The following is a 25,291-nucleotide window of genomic DNA, read 5'->3' as shown; positions in this document are numbered from 1 at the left end:
CATTTGGCATTAAGCACAACAATTTTGTACCACATATGTCTGTCCTACAAGCTTTAGCATAAAAGAGAAGGCGAAGTTGGAGTTTTTTTATTATCAAATTGGGCATGCATAAAATATTATTCATAAGAATGGTGCATCAGTAAAAATTTATTATCAAAGAGAGTCTATTCTATCTAGAGCAGCTGCCACATCATAAGTTAATAGTAAAAATCTCCTAAAACCCTACGTTTAAAGTCTTTCTTTTTGAATGATGTGGGCTAAGAACAAATCCCAAGGGCCAAGGCTCAGCCGCCACCCAAGAAGTCGTTGGATTTAGAATCATCCAATGACAGTAACTCTTACTAAACTGCATCCCTCAATGAATACTTCACTAGAAGCTAAAAGAAATTACTAACACTCTCTTTAATCCCACATTTACTTGCTCCAACTGCCCACATACTCACCATCTCCAGCTTATTTCTCCACATTTGAGGATCACTGGGGTTTCATCAAATCTAAATATTAGAAGGCTCAACCCAGAAGTCTTATCTTAAGTGTACCTACATTCAAATTCGAATGACAACGATTCAACTGAAACACTATTAAATTCTTATTTTTCTTTAAAAAAATATATAAGTCTTATTTTATCGCGATAAAGATTATGAATTCAAATCTCAACATTAGTATAGGAGTTAATTCTATGTGAGCACCGTGTATATTTGCATTTGGGTGCACCGTATTTCTTAAGAAAATTGACTCAGTTATTCTATGTATTAGGGACGGTTAATTTTTTTATATAAAAAATCAGTACTATTAAAGAAAATTTTCTAAGTATTAGAAACTTTTGCCCTCCACCGGAAGAAAAAGATAATAAAAAAAGTGGTATTTTATAAATCTTACCTTATATTTTATCTATATTGTGATTCATACTTCGTCTTTAACAATTTTGTAACTCGATCCCTCATTTTTCTCTATAATTCTCTTTTAATACTCTAATGTTGTAACAGCCTATTCTATAAAAAAATTTGAATTTGCATGGCATGACGTGGCCGACCATACTGGGCTGGCACAACCAGGCCGGGCCAGCTAGCTCCGGTGGGTCTGTCGGCGCCGCAATCGCAGCGTCGACATCCCCACTACCTCTCTCTCTCCCCCTTTATAAAAACCTCTCTCTCTCACTCTACTCTCTCTCACTCTCTTTCTCTCCTCGTTGCCGGCACCGGCTCGCTGCCACCTCCCCTGGAACTGCCACGCCAGTGAGCTATCTCTCTCTTTCTCTCTTTTCTTCTCTATTCTTTTCTCTTTCTCTCTCTCTCTTTCTTCCTCCTCAGCTTGGGTTCGCTAGAGCCGAGCACCCTCCCCGCCGGCCCGGGTCCGCGCCCTCCTTCCTTCTTCTCCTCTTCTTCTTCTCCTTTTTCTTCTTCTCCTTCTCTTTCTTCTTTTCTTCTTCTTTCTTCTTTCTTTTTCTTTCTTCTTTCTTCTTCTTATTCCTCTAGCATGAGTATGCATGTTGTTCGCTATGGCATATGTGACGAGTTATCCTCACGAGGTTTCTATCAGCTAGGAGGGTGCCCGGGCTGGATGGATGTTGATACCCGGGTGGCGGGGTATGGTTATATTTGAGATACTCTTTATGGGTAGCAAAGTATGCTCTGAGCCTTCGGACATGATGTTGAGACCGGGTATCGGATGTTGACTGTGCATAGTGGTTTAGTATGATGATGACATATAGAGCTGACATTGATAATTGAGATGTTGAGAAATGTATATAATTTTATTATCATCTAATTACCTAATTATTGAGTGGTCAATATACATCATATATGGCTGTATTTGATATCATAGCATGGTCATGGTCGGCATGTATCATGTGTCATATTTGAGAGAGAATTATGATGATAGTATGACATGAAGATTTATTTATTCATTATCGAGGATTATATACTTTTATCAATTATGACATGATATCTACTTTTCATTTATATATTATTGAGAATATATTCATATACTCATTCATGACATAATGCTTTTTCTGATTCATATTATTCAGTACATGATTTACTCTTTATTCGGCATCACTAATTTGTGGTAAAATCTATTCACTGAGCCTTTTGCTTATGACTCTCTTTATTTCTTTTCTAATCCTCTTAGATATGTGATACGTGATAGCAACTTGAGATATTTCAAGAAGATATTTTAGATTGATGAGATGAGCTATAGATGCGAGACGGTATAGATAATAATTTGTATAAAAATTGAGTTGTATCGTTGTTTGTTATATTTGTACTTTATTGTATCAGATGATGATTATATGTGCACAAGAGTATCGCGTGAGCAGCACGTGCCATGTAGGCGCGTGGGCGTGCACGTGCCTATGCTGGGCTAGGGAGTTACAAATATTATTTTGACTAACTAATGTTGACTAAATTACTAAAATACCATCACCACTATTTTTTCTCCTCTTTGCCCCCTTTTCTAAAGAAGGTACGAGTAATTTAGATATTTATAAATTATTTCATATATTATAACGAAGTATTACTTTACTGGTACCATTTAAATTAACAGAAAATGTTAAATGAAAATTATAAGAAAACAGTAAGACTCGGATTATAAAAAACTTTAAAGATAAAATATAAATTATAAAATAGATAAAATATAGTATGTGATTTATAAAAATTTTCAACTAGGAATCAGGAATGGACAAAGAAATTATCCAAAGATATTGACTCTTTTCAATAGATCCATCTTGAGTGGCATAATTGTTAATATTTCCTTTGCAGAAAAGACAACCAACTGTCTACTCTGATACTCTCTAATGGCATCAGACTTAGTACTGAGAGCACATGGCTTGTAGCCATAAGCCATGTAGGTGATCAGTCTGTTAAAATAAATTTTTCTTTAGCCCATTAGATTAACATGCTCCTCCTAATTAAATTTCTTTAGTACTTACCAATGTTTAATTGGAGTTATACAATTCTTCTTTCCTTTTCTTTTCTTTTTTTAATTTATTTTCAAGGAGAAAGCACTGGACACCTCATATGATTTGAAAGATTAATTGAAAAACTAGACTTATTAGATTAATTTTCATTAAGATAACCCATTATCCTGCATATAGTTATAAGAATGTTAATTTTCTACCTGAATGTAAAAGTATGGAACAAAAGCAAATGTAAAGTGGGAGCAGGTAGAGACTTTTTGAACCTTTGACTTATTCTTTTAAAAGTTAGTGAGATAAGTGGGGGAATCAAATATGGCCTCAAAGATGGAGTAAAAGAGAGGGAGAGATAGAGAGTCATCACATGGAGGTAGCTCAGTTTGTCTACAAGGAAAACAAACTTAAAAGAGATGGTCAAAGGAAGATCTCAGTATAAGCAGTACAAGAACATCAAAGCAAGGCTGTCATGTCTTCTTACTTCCAGATCCAGTGATTAATAAATCTCCAATGACAAGTTTATATGAATCCTTTTCTTATCATGGTTAAAGTAGTTTGGAGCATTATCCTTTTCCACTCATCCAATTGCAGCAGTCAGTCTACAACCAAGCATCTCCCTCTTTTCTATAATTCACACCCCTTGCATTCTTTTCCAGCAACTGGAAGTCTTCTATCTCCACTCTCAAATCTCAACTCAAACAATGCCCACTTCCAATACTCTTCTCTCAAGATGCAACAAATTCTCTTCTTCTCACTCCTCACTCTCTCACTATCATCTCTCTCAAAATCTCAGCAAGACTGTCCAAGTTATATAAGAGCAGGGTATTGGTTGTCTACTTCAAATCACTATTCCCCTGTTTCTAGTATCAACACTTCTCTCTACACTCACCTCTACTACTACTCACTCTCCGTTGATCGCACCACCTCCGCCGTCGCGCTTCCGCCGTCCGATCAAGTCCCCCTTTTGGCAAAATTCTCGACTACTCTCAAGTCCACCAATCCATCTCTCAAGACCATCTTGTGCATCGCCACCGAAGAGCGACAAACCGGCGCGTCCAATGCCGCCTTCTCCTCCATGGCCGCCGACCGCAACCTTCGCCAAGTGTTCGTAAACTCAACCGTAGAATTAGCCAAGGCCAATGCATTTGATGGCATAGACTTGGCATGGAAGTTTCCAGCTTCCTCCGAAGACATGGCCAATTTCGCGGCCTTGGTTGCAGAATGGAGAGATAGAATTGATCAAGAAGTAGAGAATTCTTCACCTCCTATGCTTCTAACTGCATCGGTTTACTTCTCAGACCACCTGTTTGATTTGTCCAACGAGAACAATGACTACCCAATTGATGCAATCTTGTACAACCTTGACTGGATCAATGTAATCACCTTTGGCTACCACAAGAACAGCAACGTTACTGCAGCCGCTGCTCCTCTTTATGACAAGGCTTCTCATTTCTCTGCAAGCTATGGCATCATCTCCTGGTTGGATGCAGGGATCCCTCCATGTAAGATAGTGATGGGAATTCCACTCTATGGGAGATCTTGGTCTCTAAAGAACAAGGCTAAGAATGGACTAGGTGCACAAGTCGTTGCCTTTGGTCCAAAGCAAAAGAAGAGCAATGAGACTGGCGTCATGGCATATTCAGAGATTGCAGCCCTTTTGACAGAATCAAATGCCGTTTTCGAGTACGATAACCGGACGGTGTCGGCGTTCTTCTACTCCGGCAGCCTCTGGGTCAGCTTCGATAGCCTAGAAGTAGTCGAAGAGAAGATCGAATTCGCGCGAAGTTATAAATTGCTTGGCTACTTCCTCTGGCCTATTAGCTTTGATGACTCGAACTACACAGTATCTAAGCAGGGTGAGCATTTGCTGCATTCTTCTCAGAGATGTTAAAATGTTGTTACTAACTTTGACTCCATTGTAGCATTGGAGGTTTGGATCAAACACAATGATTCTTCGCAATTTAGTGATGGAGATGACTTGGAACAAGCACCAGCTCCATCTCAATTGCCACCACAACACCATGGCCTGACTCCATCCCCAGCAACGTCGGGATCCGATGGAAGATATCGTCCCGGCGGTCGCCGACCGTTCTATCTTCTTCTTTTCCTTCTCTTCTACCAAGCAACATCCTAAATGGTGCAGAAGTGAATTCATGTGTGCAAGATTTTTCTGAATCATATATAGATTTTGATCCAAGGTATGTAGTGCTCGCTCTGTACCCAAAAGCTAGCTTGATTTGGCTTTGAATAGATAGCACATTCTTGTTGATTTATATACATTGAACTGTTGATCAAATTGGTGATCACTATTCGTCATGCAAATACAACCTGAGTTCATATTTGCGCAAGTTATGTTATTTGATTCAGTATTTCCAAACAGTGGTAATAAGAGAAGAGAATTGAAAAGGAGTGACTGCCATTGTTTGCTACCTTATTAGTTCTTGAAGATTAATATGAATTCTAGGAAGGAAAATAATAGGAGTTTTACAAGAAAAAGAAGAAGAATATTCTGTGATCAGACTCATTTTGGGTTTGCCATGGTGAGAATAACCAAAAATTGACAGAAAAGTTTTATGTGGCAATAGAAGTTTGGGCTCTTCTTGAAGAGTCTATGACCATGAATCATTGGCCTATCTTGGTTTGAGAACAAGATTGCAATCTGGATAGAATGGATATAGGAGTGGTGTGATATATATATAAAACTAGTATATGCTTTGTCTTGTAATGCAAATGGAGACGCAATACATTCACAAGCTACAAGACTGCAACAAAGAGGTTGAGTGTCACTAGGACAGCTTCCATGGTCATGAGAAAGGCTCCAATAGAAAAAAGAATAAAGTTTAGATTTGTCTGTGTTTCATCCAAGTGGTTATGGGATTTTCCTTTTAGAATAAATCTAGTATCTTATGAAAATATGTAATTATGTCTAGAAATTTTATATGAGCATATGCACAAGTGTTATGAATATTTTTTAAAAAAATTGAAGAGAAAAATAAAAAAAATAAGTTTTCAGGAAGTGTTTCTAATCACCCGAGAGTGGTTTGAATAAACAAAGTCAGAATATTTGGTTTGAACACAATCTCTTATTTTGATTGCTGGTTTCAACCATTTAAGAATGTTCATAAATAATTCGAACCAATTAAAAATACCCATAAGATTTTAATTTCTTGGCTCAATTCTAATCATTTTGTAGACTCACATTTCGTAGACTCCTTGAGCATTGAGATGGAGGGCAAAATTCTAATAATTTCTTGGCTCAGTTCTTGGCTCAATCCTAATGATTTCAAAAATACCCATTCGATTTTCACATAGCTTCTCTAAATTTTATTTTCACCATACCTATCTTGAGTTTGAAATGAACAATTATATGACATGTTACCGTTATGTTTGGAGGAAAGAAAGAGAGAAAAAAAAATTAGTTTACTAAAATACTCTTATCTTATTAGGGATTATTTTGGTCTTTTTAACCTTTTTGTCTACGGGATCAAGGGGGTGAAATATTTTTGATGGTTCAGGACATATGTATCACAAAAGAATGTTTAGGAAAGATATGTCGAAAAATATGAAAGTTAGAATTTAGGTGATTATCTTTTAATTTATATGAAAAATTCTTCAACAGAACAAATAAGAAAATTTGTTGAAAATATATTTCCTTTTACTTTTATTATCGTTCACACCCTACCGTATAAATATCTATCATTTTATCTTACATTTCGCTTTTAATATCTAAAAAATCCCCTAATTTACTTTGTTTTTAATAAATTTAAATTATAAAAAGAAATCTCAATTAGATAATCCCAATATATCAATATTCCAATGTCTTTTTTTTTCTTTTTCAATAGTATTATGTCTCTCAAACTAATTACCAAGTGGAATCTAATTCACTGTAGCTCTACCAAAAGTACTGAATTGATCGGTCTTTTTTCGTCTGACAATTATCTTCCTCAACAACTAAAAGATTAAGTTAAAAAAATTTAAATACATAAGACGCTGACATATTTAATGTTTAGGACCAGACAATATTGTCTAGGGATAAAATAGTAATCAATTCAATATTTTTATTAGAACCACAGTAAATTAGACCATACTTAATAATAAATTTAAGAAATAATCTATTTAGATAAAATAAATTTAAAATAGAACTAATTTAGTCAAAAACTCACTTTTGTAACAGCCTCTTCAGTGAGTGTTAGTCCATATGCCACCAATCCAACAACAAAAACTTAATATATATATAAATAAACATCATCATCTCTAAGTTGGTCTCTCCCTTAAAAAAGAATAAAATAATTAATAGAAAGGACATCTCCTCCTAAGGTGGACCCCCAACCAAAAGATCCCAATACTATTTTTTTTATCATTTATGAGCCCTAAGACTAGATTTAGTCTAAATAAAATATTAATTCTTTTTAGATACAGAGACACTTAGGCACTTATGCGTCACCGAACAATTGCTCCGAATTAAACGTAGCCGAGACCTACTCCAAGCCGTTATATTGTCAAACTCAAACTAACCGCGCTGCCGAGTCATCAACTGATTAAACTACCGACCACCAAATAATTTATTCATAATATTATTTAAGATTAGAGTTGAACTAATGATATCTTTGGTCGTGGGCAAGCTACCAAATTTATTTCAAGATGAAACTTTTGAACAAATATTTTTTTTTAAAACTTAAATATGAAATTAGATATATTTACTTCTTAAATATAATATTTATTTTTTAAATTATCTAAAAATTAATAAGACGTTGAATAGGAAAACGATTTATACTGATCCAAGAAGCAATTTTTTAAATACACATAATCTCGTATTTAACTTTTAAAACCAAATTTAAACTTAAAGTAGTCAAAAACTTTTCTTTTTAAACCAGCAGTCAAGAACTCTTTCAAGATGCTTTTAGCATTAGACGTCCAATTACCTCTCTTTTACGGCAACTGAGAAATCTTTAAATACTCTCATCATGACTTGACCATCACGGTCGGTAAAAGTACGGTATGTAATTAATTAATTTATTATCTATAATACTTTTAAGTTCTTAAGATAACTAATTATCTGATATTATAAGTTTTATATGTCCTATATATATATATATATATTTTTTTTTTTTTTTTTTTTTTTTATATGCATGTATGTATGTAAGTATTAGAGACGCAGACAAAGAGAGTGTTAAAAATACCTAATAATGATATAAACAACAAAAGAATTTCTTCTTGATTTATGAATAGCTATATTACAAGAACAACAATAGTCCATTTATCATAAGCACTGCACAATCTTACAATTTATTTAATAAGAATTAACACTTGAAAGTGGCCATCATTTATTGAAGAGAAATTTATATATAACACCTTATCTTTTAGCAAAATTATAATTTATACTTTATATTTTTACTAGCTACAGATCGAGCAATATAATTTAGTGAACTTGTATAAAAAATATCCCGTTTGGTGTTAGATCTGTTAGTTAAGCTTAGTCAATTCTTTGGGTTAAGTTAACTGTACTAAAAGAATTATAAATATACTCTCAACTAAGTTATACTATGGGCAATTTTTAGTCATTTTAAAAATAAGAGTCTTTTAGTTATTTTAAAAATAAAGTATTTCTACTTAACCGAGTATTCTCACGGCGTTAGTTTGAATCTAGCCCAGAGTATTTTCTGCATATATTTACTAAATCATAAGGCTCAATAGGAAGTAACCTATAATTTCGTTAAAAAAAAGTAGAGTGTTATATAAAAAATTCCCTTAGTTGAATATATGAGTCACTAACCCTACCTCACAAGAATCATACAACCCCATCTCCGCACATATTTATTAAATGTGAAAATATCGCAGGTAAATTATAATTTTTGTTAAAAAAAAAGTAAGGTGTTATATGAAAAATTCCCTTGTTAAATAACTATATGAGTCACTAACCCTACCTCACAAGAATCATACACCCCCATCTCCCCCACAACATAATTGAAGGCTTTAATGCCCCCTGTCCAACTCCCACCCACTTTGCCCTTTCTGGTTGGCCCAACTTGACCACATCATTTTTAGCTAACACAACCCCCTCAATCAAAAACCTCTGTAAATTGTCTCTATCCATAGCAAGAAGAACAAATGCAGTGCCTAAAACCAGCAGCAAGTTTTACAGTTCAAGCATTAGCATTTCATATAAACCATTACACCAATCAAAGAAAGAGGAGAAGAAAACAATCTATCCTTTCTTCACAAATCACAATGTTATACTGCTTATGACTCAACTCAAGCAAACAGCATGGCAATTAAGGAGAGGGAGAGCTAGACATGGCAGCCAATGCAGTTACAAATCTTTGGAGTAAAGGAGCAGAAGCCAAATGGTCTGTTGGGTATGTTGCAGTTGATGGCATAGCAGCAAGGAGAAGGCAAGCAGAGGCCTCTTGGGCCTCCACAGCAAGTGCAAAGAGAGCATATCTGGAAGCTGCTCAGCCGCCGCCGGCGAGGCTCGTCGATTAGGACTGATCTCAGCCCCGATGCCCCCATCGCCGGCTTCATTGGAAACTCTTGTTCCTCCTGTCACAATGCAAAATGGAAAATATATATATATATATATGTCAAAAGAATGCTTCAATTGGCAAAGAATATTGAAGTGAGAAAAGATGGTAAAGATATATATAGAGAGAGACCCACATGAGCTACAGTTGGTCTAATGGCAATGAAGGCAACAAAGAAGATGAGGAGAAGGAAGAGAGTTGTAGTAGAACCAGAAGAAGCCATCTGTTCTTCTGTAAAGAAGCTATGCTATGCTATGCTATGGTTTGCTTTGCTTTGCTTTGAAGAGGAGGGGAATGTTATCTTATTTGAGGAGATAGGGGCGACTGAGGTCTTAATGAGTAATTAAGAGTGAGTCTATGGGGGAGGTTACAAACGTCTAGTAAAGGAGATGTGAATGGGATTAAGAAGGGAGGAGGAGTTAAGGAGGAGAGGAGAGGTGTTGAGGGTTCTGGGAAGGAGACAGGTTTTTGATAAGGAAAGGGCTTTGAGGCATCTTCCTTGCAATTATGAGCCCCTTCTTTCACTTCCCAACTGTCACTAGGAGACTGGAATTAAAACCCCCCCTTCTCTCTCTCTATAGGTTTTGGCTATTTGTAGAACAAAAATAAACTATAGTAATGGCAATGGATTCATCCAGCTCACTGGACTATTTTATATCATCAACTACTGCAAATATTTGTTATCCTCTGTTCCCCTTCCTCTTTTTTTTTTTTTAATTTCTTTATCGTATTTACCGTAAAGTGAATAAGTCTGCGGATTAGCTCACAAACTTAATTAAAAGTATAGGTTTTGAATATTAGCGGCACTCTTTATAACCGTAGCAGTTAATCAATATAAATACTTTTTACTTAGAAAAAATGAATCTGATTTCTAAAACTGAGCATAAGTTATATATAAGGTGGACATGAGAGTCTAATCTTATTATTATCAAAACATAAAAAGGGTTTTATTTTGTGTAAATGCAGCTAGGTCTAACCTAATTCTGAAAAACTTATATTAGCCTAAGTGGTATAATATAATCATACCTCTTTGGTTAACTTTGTGATATTGCCTCAGTTAATTTTGATTGGAACCTAACTAATGCAAATATACCTTAAATTATATGATGATCTCTATAGGAGTAGGGTATGCAAGAGAGGAAAATAAGGATAATTTGGTGATTAGAAAAAAAAATTTCTTTCTCAAGACTTACAAACATTTACATTGAAGAAGATTTTGGTGTCAGAAGTTAATTGAGTATTTTACAAGGATAGACAAAAAAACCAAAAAAAATCCAAAACTTAATATATCAATAACAATGGATGAGAATAAATAAGAATTTGGTGCACAAATACAATTGGATATCAGGTAAAATCCATCCACCTGAGGACTCTAGGCTCGCTGTTGGCTATTTGGTGCACAAATACAAGCAATTTTACACCCTTCAAATGCAGCTGCTTGCAATATTTATCAACTCGTACAAGGTTGTGAAAGGTAATAGATAATTATCAAGCTTATGCTTAACCTAAAAGAATAGAGAAAAAGCTAGAAAGCTGGCAGCTCTAAATTTCTCAAAGCATAATTTGGATGATAAATGCTCATCCACCTGATTTCATCACGTAAATATTACTTGTGTGTTCAATAAATATGTATTCATGGACTACATTTTAAACAAAGAAATCATGTTGAGATTCACTGCATCCTCGCTGTGATACTGCTTGTTGTTCATAGACGAACATTAATCATTAAAAATGTTCTCGCACTGTGTGTAATCTAATCTCACTAAAGCAAGACAAAAAAGATTTGTATGAAAAATCCTCTGGATAGGAAAAAGATTATAGGACAACATTAAATTCGCTATGCAAGATATAGAAGACATCTTAGATAGAACAACCCTCATCTAAATTTCTTTTAAAATTTATCGAATAAACCAATTTAAGAAATACATTGATATATGTAACTGATTAGTAAAAAACCTCATATAAGACAGACCACAGAAGACTCTCCCTGGAAGTATTTTATTGGTGTCCATGTTTTAACTCCTTATAAGCCTCCTATAGGGAGCACACTAGAGCTCTTGTGCTCATGTTAAACCATATTTGTGTCCTGCATACTCTAAATCTTCAAGTAGCTCTTGATATACCATTGCATCTCCTGTGTGCCTCTTTGCATAAATCATGTATGACAGAAACATCTTTTACCTAACAGCTTCTTTTGTACTTTGCATCTTTACAATCATCACATGATCTATGATCTCAACTCTAATTTGTGACTCTCAACTCTTTCTTTTCTAGTCATATTGTAGGTATCAAGAGTTGAGCTCTTTCATGCCTTCAGTTGCTCTCTTCATGAATCACAACAAACCCACTCATCTGAGCTCATACGTCAACTTTATGGACCCTTGTCCTAAACTAGAACTCTTGCTCCACCAAGTATAATCTAGCTCGAACATTAATCCCACATACCCAAGCTCAACTGCATTACCGCAACTTCTCTAGAAAAACCTACATGTCTATTATAGCCACCAAATTGGTTGCACTATACCGCTTCAAAAAGTACTCTTAGATTTCAAACCATCATTTCATGAATTCACCTCACCCTCATTCTAATACTTTTTGCTATGTACAACCTAACACCAACCATTGAAAGCATTCTAGAACTCCATGTTTGATCCAATCTCCACACATAGAAAAGGATATAAAATAACAGTAATAAAGCAATACAAAAAAGATTTACATGGAAAACTCTCTCAATAGGGAAAAAAAAAATATTATAAGATTACAACATATCTGTAGGATACAAAGTACAACTCTAAAATATCTCAAATAGAACAACCCTGATATGAAAACCCCTAAAACATCTCAGATAGACCAATCCAAGAAACACTCACATGTATGTAATTAGTTAGTATAAAAACTCATACACAACAACCTATAATAGATTATCTCTTACTATATTTTTACTATCATCAATATATTGGTTCCCTATGGCCTTCTATAGGGCAGCTCACCAGCTCTTTCGCATGTTGAGTATCATAAGAGAGTCTAAACCCATATATTGAGAAGAGAAAAAAAGAAAGAAAGAAAAGAAGATTTATATAGATTCTTAAGCCTTCATCTAGTAGCTAAGTTTTTTGAAGTAGAGTTAGGTTCTAAGGAGAGAAAAAGAAAAGAAAATAATTTACTTAGGCTCTTGTGCTTTTACCTAATAAATTTAAGGTTTTAAGTCGGGTTAGGTTCCAAATCATGTTTAACTTGGACTAAGACCTCCCTATCTCCTAACACCATGCACTGCCATAATGCTTTAAGTATTTACAGAGGCCTACAAAGCTTATCTCATTCTTCAAAATAAATTTGGATATACACATAGTTGATCTAATATTACCAATCACTAGGACTCCTCAAGAGGGAGGCCTAATCCAACACTCGGTATCATAGTAATTTGATAATTGTCCTCGACCAATTAAAGCAAGAAATAAGTTGATCAAAAGCACTTGACCAGACACTAATAACGTCCTTCATATAAGGAGGGGTATCCTCTCCTCCCTTCCAATGAGAACCAGGAAACACAAGCAAATAATTGCTAGCCAAATCTGAGATTTTATTTCCTTAAAAGACCTCATTAATAGTATCAACATGCTCAGAATGAGATCGGCAGAACTAGCATGGATTGCTTTCAAACTTAAACTTTTTGCAATCTATGCAATCTTGGCCATGCATAAATATTAGTGCACATGTGGAATCGAGGGTTTTTAATCTGATACAATTTACTCATCACCATGTAAAGAGAACCAAATAAATGTTACAATTTAACATGGTACCTGCTACGATGACTTCCAAAACATTAGCAAATAACTGCAAGGCATATCTAAGCTTCCATTTCCTCCAATTAAGATCTCATTACTATTGATTACATGTTCTAATTAAAACAGTGGAACAAAAGACAGCTCACTATCAAATTGTTTTTGAATATTGCACGTTAATAGGGAAAAAAAGAAGAGACTGGGTCATGCTTAAAAAAATTAATGCACATGTCACATTGAGCAGATTATAATATGATACAACTTATTCATCAAGGAAGTTAACATACTGCATGGCATCTGCAACAATGACTTCCAAACATTAGCAAATAATTGCAACAGACTGATACATTAAACATGGTACCTGATTTTTTTTCCTGAAATTTTGAGCATGTGTAAAAACAGCTGGATCATACATGAAGATTAATGCATGTCACGTTGAACACTTTTTATCTGATACAATTTATTCACCAAGTAAAGAGAACCAACAGACTGTTACATTATCGTGGCACCTGCTATAATGGCTTCCTGATCTGTCAACACAATCATTGCAAGCGAAGGGCTTTAGCTGCAACAGAATTTTTCCAGTCTTACGACTGATTCTGTATTTCCAATAACTGGCAGAAGGGGCCATAATCAGAACTTCAATTTTTTCGTCTAAAACCAACATTCCAGCATGTATTTCCATGTCTTTTTTTCCAGTCAATCACATTGGAAAAATCTAAAGCAGGAAAAGGACAATCTTCTGATGACTGGCTGCAAGTCAAGATTCCAGTATCTTGATACCGCCAGTTTATTCACTTTGCTGTCTTCCACATGTAGACTTTGAATATGGAGATGCCTTGTGGAATTGTATACAGCACTAGGAAGGGGAAAGGAAGAGGATTTATAAAAGAACTGACAGAAAGGGGAGAGATCAAGAGACTACTAGACAACAATGGCAAGTAACAAGGAAGGCCAGAATAGACAGACCAGGATATTACAGGACATTACTATTGGGAGATTTGAAGGAGACCACCAGGGAGGGAATTGTTTAATATAAGAAGCATAAATAAGGTAAGTTGCCCATAAATGAGAGATATGGGCTTTGAGAGAGCAAGAATTTCTGACTCCTAATTGAGTTTGTGATGCAGATTTACAAGATCAAGAACTGAAGATAGAAAATCATGAACCTGCCGCCAAAGGATCAGTTTTGGAGGGAAAAAAAAATCTAGCTCGCAATGGGTAACACTGTATACCCCCAGCACTTGAAACTCCATTTACAGATAAGTTCTTTCTCCAAATGGACTTAAGAAAAAGAAGAAACTTGCCCAATGCTGGAAGAGGTCTGTGATGCCTCTATATCGATACTTTCATCACCAGAAGATATTTGCCGAGAGTCTGACAGAGAAAGCCGTCTGGACTTTCCCGTGATAGTATCAACACGGCCTTCTGATGGCAATGTCAAAGTAGGAGGCCCTGATGAAGATCCTAATAGATGACGAACAGTTGGAACCTCAGTGGTGGACGACGTTGAAAGACCATATGCAAAAGTTCCCATTGGATGATCAAATTTGCAATTAGGACCAAACTTGCATATACCATAACGAGAATAGAAGACACATAAGGGTTCACCCTGCCGGAAGAAAACAGCAGTTACAACTTACAAGCAGCATCATCACAACAGAAAATGACACAAAGTAAAGGTAATGGGCATTACTCTCATAAATATCATAATAAGTGACCAATGATTTTGATTGAAAAAACAGTAAAGAATATGCGCAAATAGATTGCATCATTTATCAAAAGATAAGAATAATGAGAGAAGCCTAAAAATTAAAAATAGAATGTAAAATTCACATATATCGTTTTACAAGTTTTCCAAATCTTTGATCCTTAATCTTTTATATCTTGTCATGCTTTACATATAAGTTGGAACAAGTAAACTCATTTCTTTCATCTTATTTGGATCACATGCAACATCAAGAAAGAAGCAATAATAGGAAAACAATGGGTATTATGTAAAGGGATAATCGACATGGTAACGGTGAATGGTAATCAAATAAATTACTAAATTGCTATGCAAATGAAAGAAAGAGGACACATTTCTCGATGGATGCATTTGAATTTTGTTCCCTGGGTAACTTGATCCAGAAACTGTTACAGAACCTCCATGAGATCCCTTTATGTAAGGTTGAAGTTCAGACCAGCAAGACTAACAAGAAGGTACTATAGATGTGTCCACACACAGAAAATGCATAACTTGGTCTTAATCATGCTTAGGTGTTCAACCACATATCTTAAAGCTTATACACTTATCTATTATTTCAAATTTTACTTGCACAAATATTACATTGCCAGGAAATCAATTTATTTGAAACAGGACTATAAGAAATACCTTTTCTATTGCACATTGGCTAGATATTACTAGTGCAAAATAAGATTAAAATGAATCTATCAATTCTAGCCAAAGAGCTACAAATATTCTTGACAAAAAAGACATTGTGTAGATATGTTTTCAATCAATTTTCTCCTCAAAGGTTGTAGATCCCAAAATAGCCATCGTTGCACAATATAGAAAATAGAAATTTGTATCCACACAAAAATTACTGCAAAAGAAGTATCAAAATCCTGCATGAGGTAAATAATTAGAATTTACACTAATGACTGACTCCAAATTTGTGATTTCGTTATTCACTTTAATCATAATTTACCACAAACTACTTGATAAATGAGCAAATCATGATTCTGAACAACTACACTGATAGAATATCCCTTATAAGCTTTTCCTGGCCAATAAATCCTTTCTTCATCAATAGGATAGAATGTCCTAATTCTAATGATCAGGGCATGTAACCACCAATATAAAACTGGAGTTAAAAGAGATGAATATTATTAATTCAGGTGAAGACAAGCATAGAACCTACAAGTCATGAAACAACAAGAGTGAAAGAAAGATACGGAACATCATACAACTCTGGCTAGCTACGACTGTAACAACAATAAACAGATAATCACAACTATTTGGGTATGAATCCTTCTCTTTCATTTAGCTCTGCTTCATAAGATTCTTTCCAAATTAAGTTTCTCAAGTCTTTTCTTATGCTTCCTCCCACATCAGTTTTGGCCTTCCCCTTCCTCTTAAGGCACCTACTTCAATAAAATAACATCTCTGCACTTGTGTATAATGTGGGTGATGCAAAAGAACAAAAGAAAAGAGAATATGCATCCTAATCAAAATATTGCATGCATGATAGTAGACAGTTAAGGCGACTTAAGATTGAGATATTTGTGAAGCTAACTTCTATACATGTAAGTTTTTGCATATAGGACAAAAGAGCACTTGGTTGCTGCAATGGAAAACAATATAATTTAGTTAAATAAGAATCAGAATAAGAGAACATTTTTCACTTGCCCAAACAAGTTTCCTTTGAAACTAAACATGGTTCATTAATGTGAAGGAGTGGACAGAGAAGAGATATAACTCAAGAGGAGAACTTGCAGCAATCAGCTTTAGCAAAACAAATGATAACTACCAAAAATTGGACAGAGCAATCAACAAATTATAGCATAATATTTTATCAATGTTACTGCAAATAACTAAATTATGATAAGCTAAGTATACCAGCAAGTAAGACACAAGGGAAAGTATGAAAATTGGCCCAAATCACTTACTACTAAAATCTTTTGTCATAATTCACAGGATACTATGAATATGAAGAAAGTGCAGTCATCATGAAGAAGAAATTGAATGTCCGCAATATAAATTGCCTGGACTGCTGGATGTACATGTCTTGATCAAGCACGTGCTTAAATCATATGTGATTTCTTAGGAAGTTGGTCATAATTTCAAGTCTTATAGAACTGCACAGAGATAAATCTACATGCTTCATTGTTTAGTATAGTTTGCCCATCATCGCATCTCTTACAATACTTGGCTTAAAGAGAAAAAACTACAACAATGAAAAATTCCAATTTCAGATACAATCATACAAGAGATTGGATTTGAAATACCACAAAGTATCTGTACAAACAAGTGCCACCAATTATTCAAAAAGCATTTACTCCAAAATTCAATATTCACCTATACCTCCAAATAGTTTTTGATATCTCTGATAAATGCAAGCAGCATGTCATTGCACTAGAGATAACCAAGCAGACAGGGAACAGAGGCAGCTGATGAATGTCATAAAACTGATAATTGTGACTTTGTTAAGGGGTTCTCTACTTCTCTTTAAATTTTTTTTTCCAATCTTTAATCAGCCCAGAAGGAAAGTTTAAGCATATAATGATAAACTTACAGGACGTAATGGAAGGCCTAATGGACTCAGTGCACAATCTGGAATAGGCATTAATCTCTCCTTTGGATGATGAAACCTGCAAACAGCACCAAATTTGCAGTCTCCAGTCTTCATGTAGAACTGACATTCAGGTTGGTCAGGTCTCTCAGGAAATATGTTCTCTCTCTGCACTGCATAGACCCCCATAGGCACAGAACCTGATTGATAAGAAGAAAACACCTCCTGAGCACCTACACCTGGTGTTTCATTCTGGCGAGAGAGACCATAATACTGAGAAGTCCCAGGCGTTTGTTGCTGCCCCTCTGGAGATGAAGAACCCAATTGTCCCTGAAGAGGACATGAATATCAATACAAGAGTTTTGCATTACATCATCAAAGTCTACCGCAACAGATGATAGATTAGTATGAATAATAGTTACTGCAAGTGTATCATTCAAGAACCAGCATAAGGAGCAGCAATAACAATTTCAAAGAGACATTGAGAATCAGTAGTATCAGTCACTACATGATATTATAAAGCTATAAAGACCCAATAAATATATTGTATTATACATGTATTACTATTGTACTATACAGTTTGAATGTGTTCTGCTAGAAATACTAAATGCCAACAAAGACCCAATAAATATAGGCATCTCATTGCTTAACAAAGATTATATAACAGTGGAAAAGGAGAGAGCACCTAATTGACTGCTATTTATTTTCCTTCTCAGACAGCGTTCCTGGGATCCCAATAATTCCTAAAAACAATAACAAATGGGGAAATATTATGCCATATGCCCTATATAATTCATTATCTCAGATCCTTGAAAAATTGTGATCTTTTTATTCTGGGCTGTATAATTTTGAGATTAAATTAAACCACCTAAAAGACAAGAAAATTGAACAAAAAATCCCAATGTTTAGGTAACTCTAAAATGAATCTGAGATATACAATCTTGATCAAGTACTACTGGAAGACTCAATAACACCAGATTAACCATACAACACAAAGTTCACATCTTTGACTTAAAAAATGGAAGTTCAAAGAGTTGGTAATGCTCTTTGATGAAGTATTCTGACTCCAATTACAGAAAATTATCACATAGAATCAAATAATTAGCTGCAACTAACAATACAGTATGTGGACTAGAAAATCATCAAAAGATCCTGAAGGAACATAATCATAGGGTGAACCTAATTGAAGATTGAAATGGATTAGACTTACTACTTGGGAAAGAACATTAAAGAGACCAGCAGATAAGGGCAACAACCAAATGATATGTTGCAAAGAACATAAATATTGAACCTAACCAATTCTCAAAAGGTTGGACAAGTAGGAAAATGATAATGGTAAAAGCAAGAGTACCATGCATAAGTCTATAAGAATATGAGTTCTTCATGGAACTCCATGTCCTGTGTTTACAAAAGACTATTAGCAAGAGTGCTAAGGGGATCATGCCATAGCCGTACCACTATCGGTAAGAGTGCTAAGGGGAAAACAATACATGCATATCATATTAGCCTAGAAAGAGGCTATTTGTAGAAAAAAGCTTATAGGTTTTAATAATAATAAGATTGGGCAATTGAAACTGAGTGCGATCAGTTTTTATACTAGATGCATATCTTTTTATAATAAAATGCACATAATTTATAAAAGGACCCGTTTTTGCTATTTTGAAAACTAAAGAGTTTTTCTATGCAAATACCCCCATACAAAGGCACATAAAATATAAGAAGCTAATATCAGGGAAACTATCATATATATATATATATATATATATATATATATATATATATGTTTTCTATTATAAAAAATTCAGGATTTCTTCCTTCTTTTGTATCAACAGAACAAAAGAAGAGGTATATAAGAACTTACATGGTATGGATTCCACCCAGGAATTTGAACTAATCCTTGAGGAAGAATCAGTTGTGCATAGCTTGAAGGACCTTGCCACCGAGGACTTGAAATAAAGGAAGCTCTTGAAAAGGGCCAGTTTGTTGAGCTTCCTGGATAAGGCCGTTGACTAGGGGATGTAGCAGACTGCACTGGAGGATAAGCAGAAGACCCACGCACACTTACCATTGCAGTAGATGGTTGTGGGTGGTGATATTTACATGTGTTTCCAAACTTGCACTGGCCGGTTCTTAAATAATATGCACATTCCTTCTCATTCTGCAATAATAAACTCAAGTAACTAACAGTACAGAAGTTTACATCTAAAAGCAGAACAACAAACAAATATGTACAGTGGTCATTGATAATAACTAGAACTAGAAAATGCCCAATGGAGAAGACTGGAAAAGTAAATTTCAAAGCAATATTAAGCACAAACCGGTCGAAGTGGATAGCCTAAAATGTTCAACTGCACTTGCCCAGCAATACCAGCCTTATCTTTAGGGTGGTGAAATTTGCATGTAGCTCCAAATTTGCACGTTCCAGTCTTCAAGAAGTACTGCAGAATATAGAATAGTGGTACGTCAGAAAGCGGTCCTTCCAGCCCATGGACGAATGAACAGAGCATACAATTTGATGCTGTAATCAGGGATAAACTTTTTGAGCACAAACAACATAAGAATATAACATATGCAGGTAAAACTAGGGACAATTTATGTTGCACACTTGCACAGAGCTTTAAAACTTATCATGGATCATACTATTGATGTTGAATTAATATAAATCAATATCTGCAAAATTAGGACATATAAACATAAGAGTGAATGCAATAAAAGAACTAGCAGACTAGACAGAGCTGAGGAGGTAAGTAACCATGTTTAACCCAAGGTTAGGATCATGAAGTAGAGTGACTAGAACTGATAGCGAAAAAGGGATTACAGAATACTTTATCAGGAACAAGATCGTAGGAGAGGGAGCTTTTACTGGCTTGAAAGCAATGGGGGAAAGAAAGAAATCTTAGAGCACAAGTAAGAAGAGAGAAGAACAGCATGTCACAGAATCAATCTTCACTTACATAGCATGCTCCCATTTAGTCTACACATGACCATGTGCGTAACTTGTTAGAAATTAGAATGATAGCAAATGGAGAATTACCTCGACACCCCCCCGAACTATTGACCATTTTCACAAACATCCCCTTATTTAATTTTTGTAACATTTTGATCCCCTCATCTACATGAAACCTTCAAAATGGCCATTCTGTAACTACCCATTAGAAAATTCAAAATCTCACAAAAGACCTATATAAAAAAACACTAAAACGTTAATGAAATCTCAAAGATCTAAGAGTCTCTTGACCTATCACATATAGGGGTGTCAAATAAGCTCGTTACCTCACAAGCTATCTTGAGATGGGCTCGCTTCTAGCTCAATTCAAGCTTACTTGCCTAATAAATGAGATGAGCTTGAGCTCGATAAATGTTTGTATAATATAAATATATACATAATTTAGACAATTTTTTTCCAACCAGAAGCCATGTAGGTAGTTAGAGCTCTCCTATAGAAGATCCTAATATTTGAATCTCCACATTAGCATTATCAAGTAAAGTTTCTGCTTTGCAAGTTCCTTAGTTCCACGTCAAAAATGTAATAGCTAGAAGAAGTCCTTATAATAATTCTTCTCTGCTGATCTTAAATGCTCAACTAAAATCAAATGGGAAATTTGGCAACCAAGCCATAACTGAGTTGACCCGAGCCAAATCGGTTCTTGGGTGAGCCAAGTTAGGCCCATCCATAATAACTAGCTAGGCTAATTCTATATAACCATTATAGGCCTAAAAATTTCAAAAAGAGTAAAAAAGATAGAACATATAATATCATAATAGTAGAAAAATGAAATTAAAAAAATCATAAAATGCACAAGAAATCATATTTGAATCAATCAATATATTAACCAAAACAAAGTAACAAACTAATTAATTTTGGAAAATTATGAATATGCTTCACACATTTGCCAGTCAATCCGCTCCAAATTGCAGCAAGTTGCTTCATCGTCATAAATCTCATGCTAACATTACAAACATAAGTATTGATGCTCTAGTGCTTCTCGTGAGAGATTTAATAGATGGATATGACTTCAGAACATTATCAATTCTTTGGAATCATTTGATTAGTCAAAGTAAAGCATGATACTTGGATCCTTCATATCAAATTCATATGGTCAATAATTTAAGTTGAAGTTCGATTGTTCATTATTATTCATTTCCACTTTTCCACCAGAAAGTTAATCTTATGACTGACAACTAGATGTAAGATTTCGAACTTTAAAAATATTTAGTTGGACAATTTTCTTGGAGTAAATTCCTCGTTAGTAAGAGGCCCACTTAGATTTGTGCCTGCATCAGCCCATACCTACCTATAAAGGACAACACAAAGTATGCAAAACCATATATACATAATCTCTCTCGGTATCCTAGTTAAACAAACTTCAATTGCATTTCTCCATTTATTTTTCAAGTTTTATGGATTAGGAGAGAATACTCAAAAATTGTAGAAGGTCCAAGAGCAAGGATTACCATCCTTGTACATGACGATAAACACATAGCATTATGTGTTGTATTATGTAAACTAGTGACTTAAAGAAGGACAGCATGTTGAAGTCTAGGCATGTCCATATTAATTTCCTTATTTAGCACAGTACTGATAGGAATCATAGTATATCCAAAAGTACTAGTACTTTCATGCATCTGGTTTTCCAAACAAAAATGAGGATAAAACTGGAATAATTTTGCAAAAGGAAGTTATCATTTCCATTAGTAATCAGAGGCTGAGAGCCCTACAAAGATCAGTCAAATTGAACAACTAGTACCTTTCATTTCACTATTTAGGTGATAAGGATCCTTTCATGATATATGGTAGTTCGGGGATCATCATCTTATGGATTAACTGTGTCCAAATCTAAATCTCATGAGTAATACCATAGCAACAATAACTATGATTTAGAAAGTCCCTTGTCTTATTTTCTGCTTGACAAGATGAAAGTGAAGAGATTTTAAGGATTTACAGTTCTATCTCAGATATAATGCAGGTCGCTAATCTACTTTCATTTTTGACATACTTTCAAGTAAATATCATGCATTTTTGCTACATTTGCTTCTGAATGACTATACTTTTGACCATTCATAGATATGCTTCAATTATTTTGATGCACATTTTGCCAGATTCGGCTTCTTGCAATCAGTCAAGGGGAAAACTTCCCCCTTATGGAAGGTAATCCCTTTCCGTTGGTTCTGAAACAAGTTTTCAAGTGTGAGCTGATGTACAATTGCACCAAAAATTATAAAAAAAAATTCCCATTAAAATTATTTATGTAAGTAACTAAAGTAGAAAATTAAATCTATAGTCATCTACTGACCTAATAACCATCAATCTTTTCTCCTTGAAAGATTGATAAAAAAAAAAAAAAAAGCAATAATGCCTATATGTAGTTGGTAACATTTGACACATCTGACTGCAAATCCAGTGTGTATGCTAAATATGACAAGTACATGCACAAAGAATCTAAGCTATACACAACTGAAGTTGAGACCCAAATATCTTCTGCACAAACAATCAACATCCATTCAGTTCATTAATGATAAATTGTCAAAATAATCCCTCAAAAATGCCACATGTTCAAACACATAGAAACAGAAGGGGAAAAATAGATTAACCTCTTTCAAAAGGGGTTAAGAGAAATCAAGGATTCACCTGACATTCGGGTTGGCCAATTCTTTCAGGATACCCTCCCTTAATTCTTGCAGCAGAGAGAGCCTAACAATTAAAAGGAGCAACAGAAACCTTACATAAGATCATTGTAATAAGCATATAAAAGCAGGAAGAAGTTTTAAAGGAGCCATACAAGATAGGTACTACATATTAATATAGATGTCCCACAAAAGGATCGCCAAGTAATTTTGAAAACGATAAAGATAAACATTGTGAGGACACCATCCTTTCAGGATGACTGGAAAGCTTTCTGCTTGTTACAGTTTAACTTTTGAGCTCTGGAAGTAGGAATAAACTGCTTGCGGTCCTGTACCAAAAGTTAGCAAAATTGTAACTACATCACAATAGTAAAGGTGTTCCACATACTCCCAGCAGTTTGGAAAGTGTTGCTGGCAGCTGGTTCCAACTAAAGGAAACTTTAGAGCTATTGGGAAGCAGCTGTTGATTTAGAAGCTGGGAATGGGATCTCTATAATTTGCATAATAAGACAACTCAGACACATTTACATGCACACAAATGGAGAAAACAAAATAAGCTAAATGACAAGTTCATGATATAAACAGAAGGAGACTGAGCAAAAGACAAAAGCAAGATGATACTATTACTAGAGAGAGCATATAGCTTTCAAAGAACATTTAAGTAAATGAACCACATTAAATTACCAGCGTCCTATCTGGAGGGTGATTAAATTTGCACGTCATCCCAAATCTACAGACCCCAGTTCTAATGTAATAGGTACACTCCGGCTCTCCTGGACGCTCGGGATAAGGTCCGGATTCCATCGACTCGTGTCCTCCTCTTAAGTTTAGTTCCCACATTGCTTCTGCTATCAGATCCAGATAAAACTTCCTTTAGTCCATTCAACAAAAAATGAGGAAAAGAAAATAAAAGAAAGAGAGATAAAAAGAAAGCAAATTTGGCAAATTGAATTGGATATTACTAAACAAAAGGAGAAGGTAAAACATAAATTCCGACAGTCGTAACACCATCAATAAATTGTTAGCTTAATTCCCAATCCATCAGAACAAGAACAAGATAACGAACCAACATTGATACATCTAAAGAAAACTGACAGAGATAGGTGAAGAAGGACCAGAAATTAGCACAAAATAGCAAAGAATAACAAGAAAACTCGGTCAAAAACATCCCTTTTTGGCACAAAATTCAGTTTCCCCACAGCAAACTGCGTATACCGCACCCCATTTAACCAACCTAAAACATATGAATTCCAACAATGGCGACGCCAAATCCATTATAAGAAACCCTACCTCAAAGAACGCTAAGACAGTCCCAGCATTGCTACAGTAGTCAGAACCCAAAATCAAGGAAAAAAGAAAGAAGATAAACCCTAATCCCTCACCTTCATCACCCCCCTGCCTCATACCGGACAACGCGGACCCCTCAGTCGCCACACCGCTGCTCACTTCCCTCCCAGTGGCCGCCGACAACGACATCACCGGGTCCGCGGAGCCGGCGCTCCCATCACCGTTGAATCCCGGCGTCGGCGATCGCGCTCGAGGGCGAGGGTTTGGTATTGAAACGAAGAAGGAACGGTAGCGATAAAGAGGAAGAGAAGGAGAACCCGAGCTCTCTTCTCCACAAACGAGGAGAGAGAGAAGAAGAAGAATAAGCACCAGCCATCCGCTACCTCCACCAGTCGTTTTTGTTCCCCCTTTTCACCCGCGCGAGCGAACCCCAACAGCGAATAATAACTAAATTTTATTATCCTAACTACCAAGCGTACCCAATAATACCCCCCGATAATCTCTCAACTGTGCTGGAATCCCACGTGTCCTCGATAGATAGTATATTTATCAATCTCTTCTTTGTCAGACGTGTGCTTCTCAAAATTCCACGTCGGATTTTCTGCGAATCAAGTTATTTTGGAGGAAATTTTGAGTACACGTAATACGGCTTGATATATGTCGGTGATCGTCCGCTTTGGACGGAGCAGGAGCTTGTATAGTTGGTTACAAGGAGGTATTTTATTGGATTACAGATATGATGTAAAACTTTCCTGCATCCTTTGGCTGCAGAGCATCTAGTCTCTAACATCTCCCTGCTTTTATTTTCAATATGATGCAGTGCTAAACCTCGTTCTAGTTACCCGCGGGGGTGCGTAAGATCACCTCCTTCGAGGTCTCCTTACTCTTCAT

At 35.4% G+C, this 25,291-nt stretch overlaps 2 protein-coding genes across 3 annotated transcripts; one reads left to right on the top strand and one right to left on the bottom strand.

Annotated features, from left to right (window-relative positions):
* The first annotated feature begins 3,346 nt into the window (after positions 1–3,346).
* Positions 3,347–5,259, top strand: LOC140802063 (nod factor hydrolase protein 1-like). The gene is made up of 2 exons (XM_073157479.1): positions 3,347–4,767; positions 4,834–5,259. The coding sequence occupies exons 1-2, from the start codon at positions 3,435–3,437 to the stop codon at positions 5,043–5,045; spliced, it is 1,545 nt and encodes a 514-aa protein (XP_073013580.1). The 5' UTR covers positions 3,347–3,434; the 3' UTR covers positions 5,046–5,259.
* An 8,299-nt stretch (positions 5,260–13,558) lies between these two features.
* LOC140801822 (zinc finger CCCH domain-containing protein ZFN-like) lies at positions 13,559–24,811 on the bottom strand. Of its 2 annotated transcripts, none has more exons than XM_073157135.1 (7): positions 24,496–24,811; positions 23,798–23,961; positions 23,118–23,180; positions 19,807–19,926; positions 19,350–19,646; positions 17,492–17,818; positions 13,559–14,826 (listed from the first exon to the last, which is right to left on the bottom strand). In XM_073157135.1, exons 1-7 carry the CDS (start codon positions 24,587–24,589, stop codon positions 14,500–14,502), a joined length of 1,392 nt encoding a protein of 463 aa, XP_073013236.1. In that variant the 5' UTR covers positions 24,590–24,811; the 3' UTR covers positions 13,559–14,499. The 2 variants fall into 2 exon arrangements, with proteins under 2 accessions (XP_073013236.1, XP_073013237.1); XM_073157136.1 differs by having other exon boundaries at positions 23,798–23,958.
* Positions 24,812–25,291: the final 480 nt, after the last annotated feature.

Source organism: Typha latifolia, chromosome 15 (assembly GCF_019914945.1).
Source record: "Typha latifolia isolate L0001 chromosome 15, TyphaL0001v2, whole genome shotgun sequence".
In the NCBI taxonomy this organism is placed as follows: domain Eukaryota; kingdom Viridiplantae; phylum Streptophyta; class Magnoliopsida; order Poales; family Typhaceae; genus Typha; species Typha latifolia.
This window is presented reverse-complemented; position numbering and strand designations above follow the sequence as displayed.

Excerpts from the sequence above, each read along its gene's own strand:
- LOC140802063 (XM_073157479.1), top strand. The coding sequence starts at position 3,435 with ATGAATCCTTTTCTTATCATGGTTAAAGTAGTTTGGAGCATTATCCTT. Across the intron at positions 4,768-4,833 it reads CTACACAGTATCTAAGCAGG|CATTGGAGGTTTGGATCAAA; the intron begins GTGAGCATTTGC and ends ACTCCATTGTAG.
- LOC140801822 (XM_073157135.1), bottom strand. The coding sequence starts at position 24,589 with ATGTCGTTGTCGGCGGCCACTGGGAGGGAAGTGAGCAGCGGTGTGGCG. Across the intron at positions 19,647-19,806 it reads TAGGCTATCCACTTCGACCG|AATGAGAAGGAATGTGCATA; the intron begins GTTTGTGCTTAA and ends TTATTATTGCAG. Across the intron at positions 14,827-17,491 it reads TAGGCCTTCCATTACGTCCT|GGTGAACCCTTATGTGTCTT; the intron begins GTAAGTTTATCA and ends TTCTTCCGGCAG.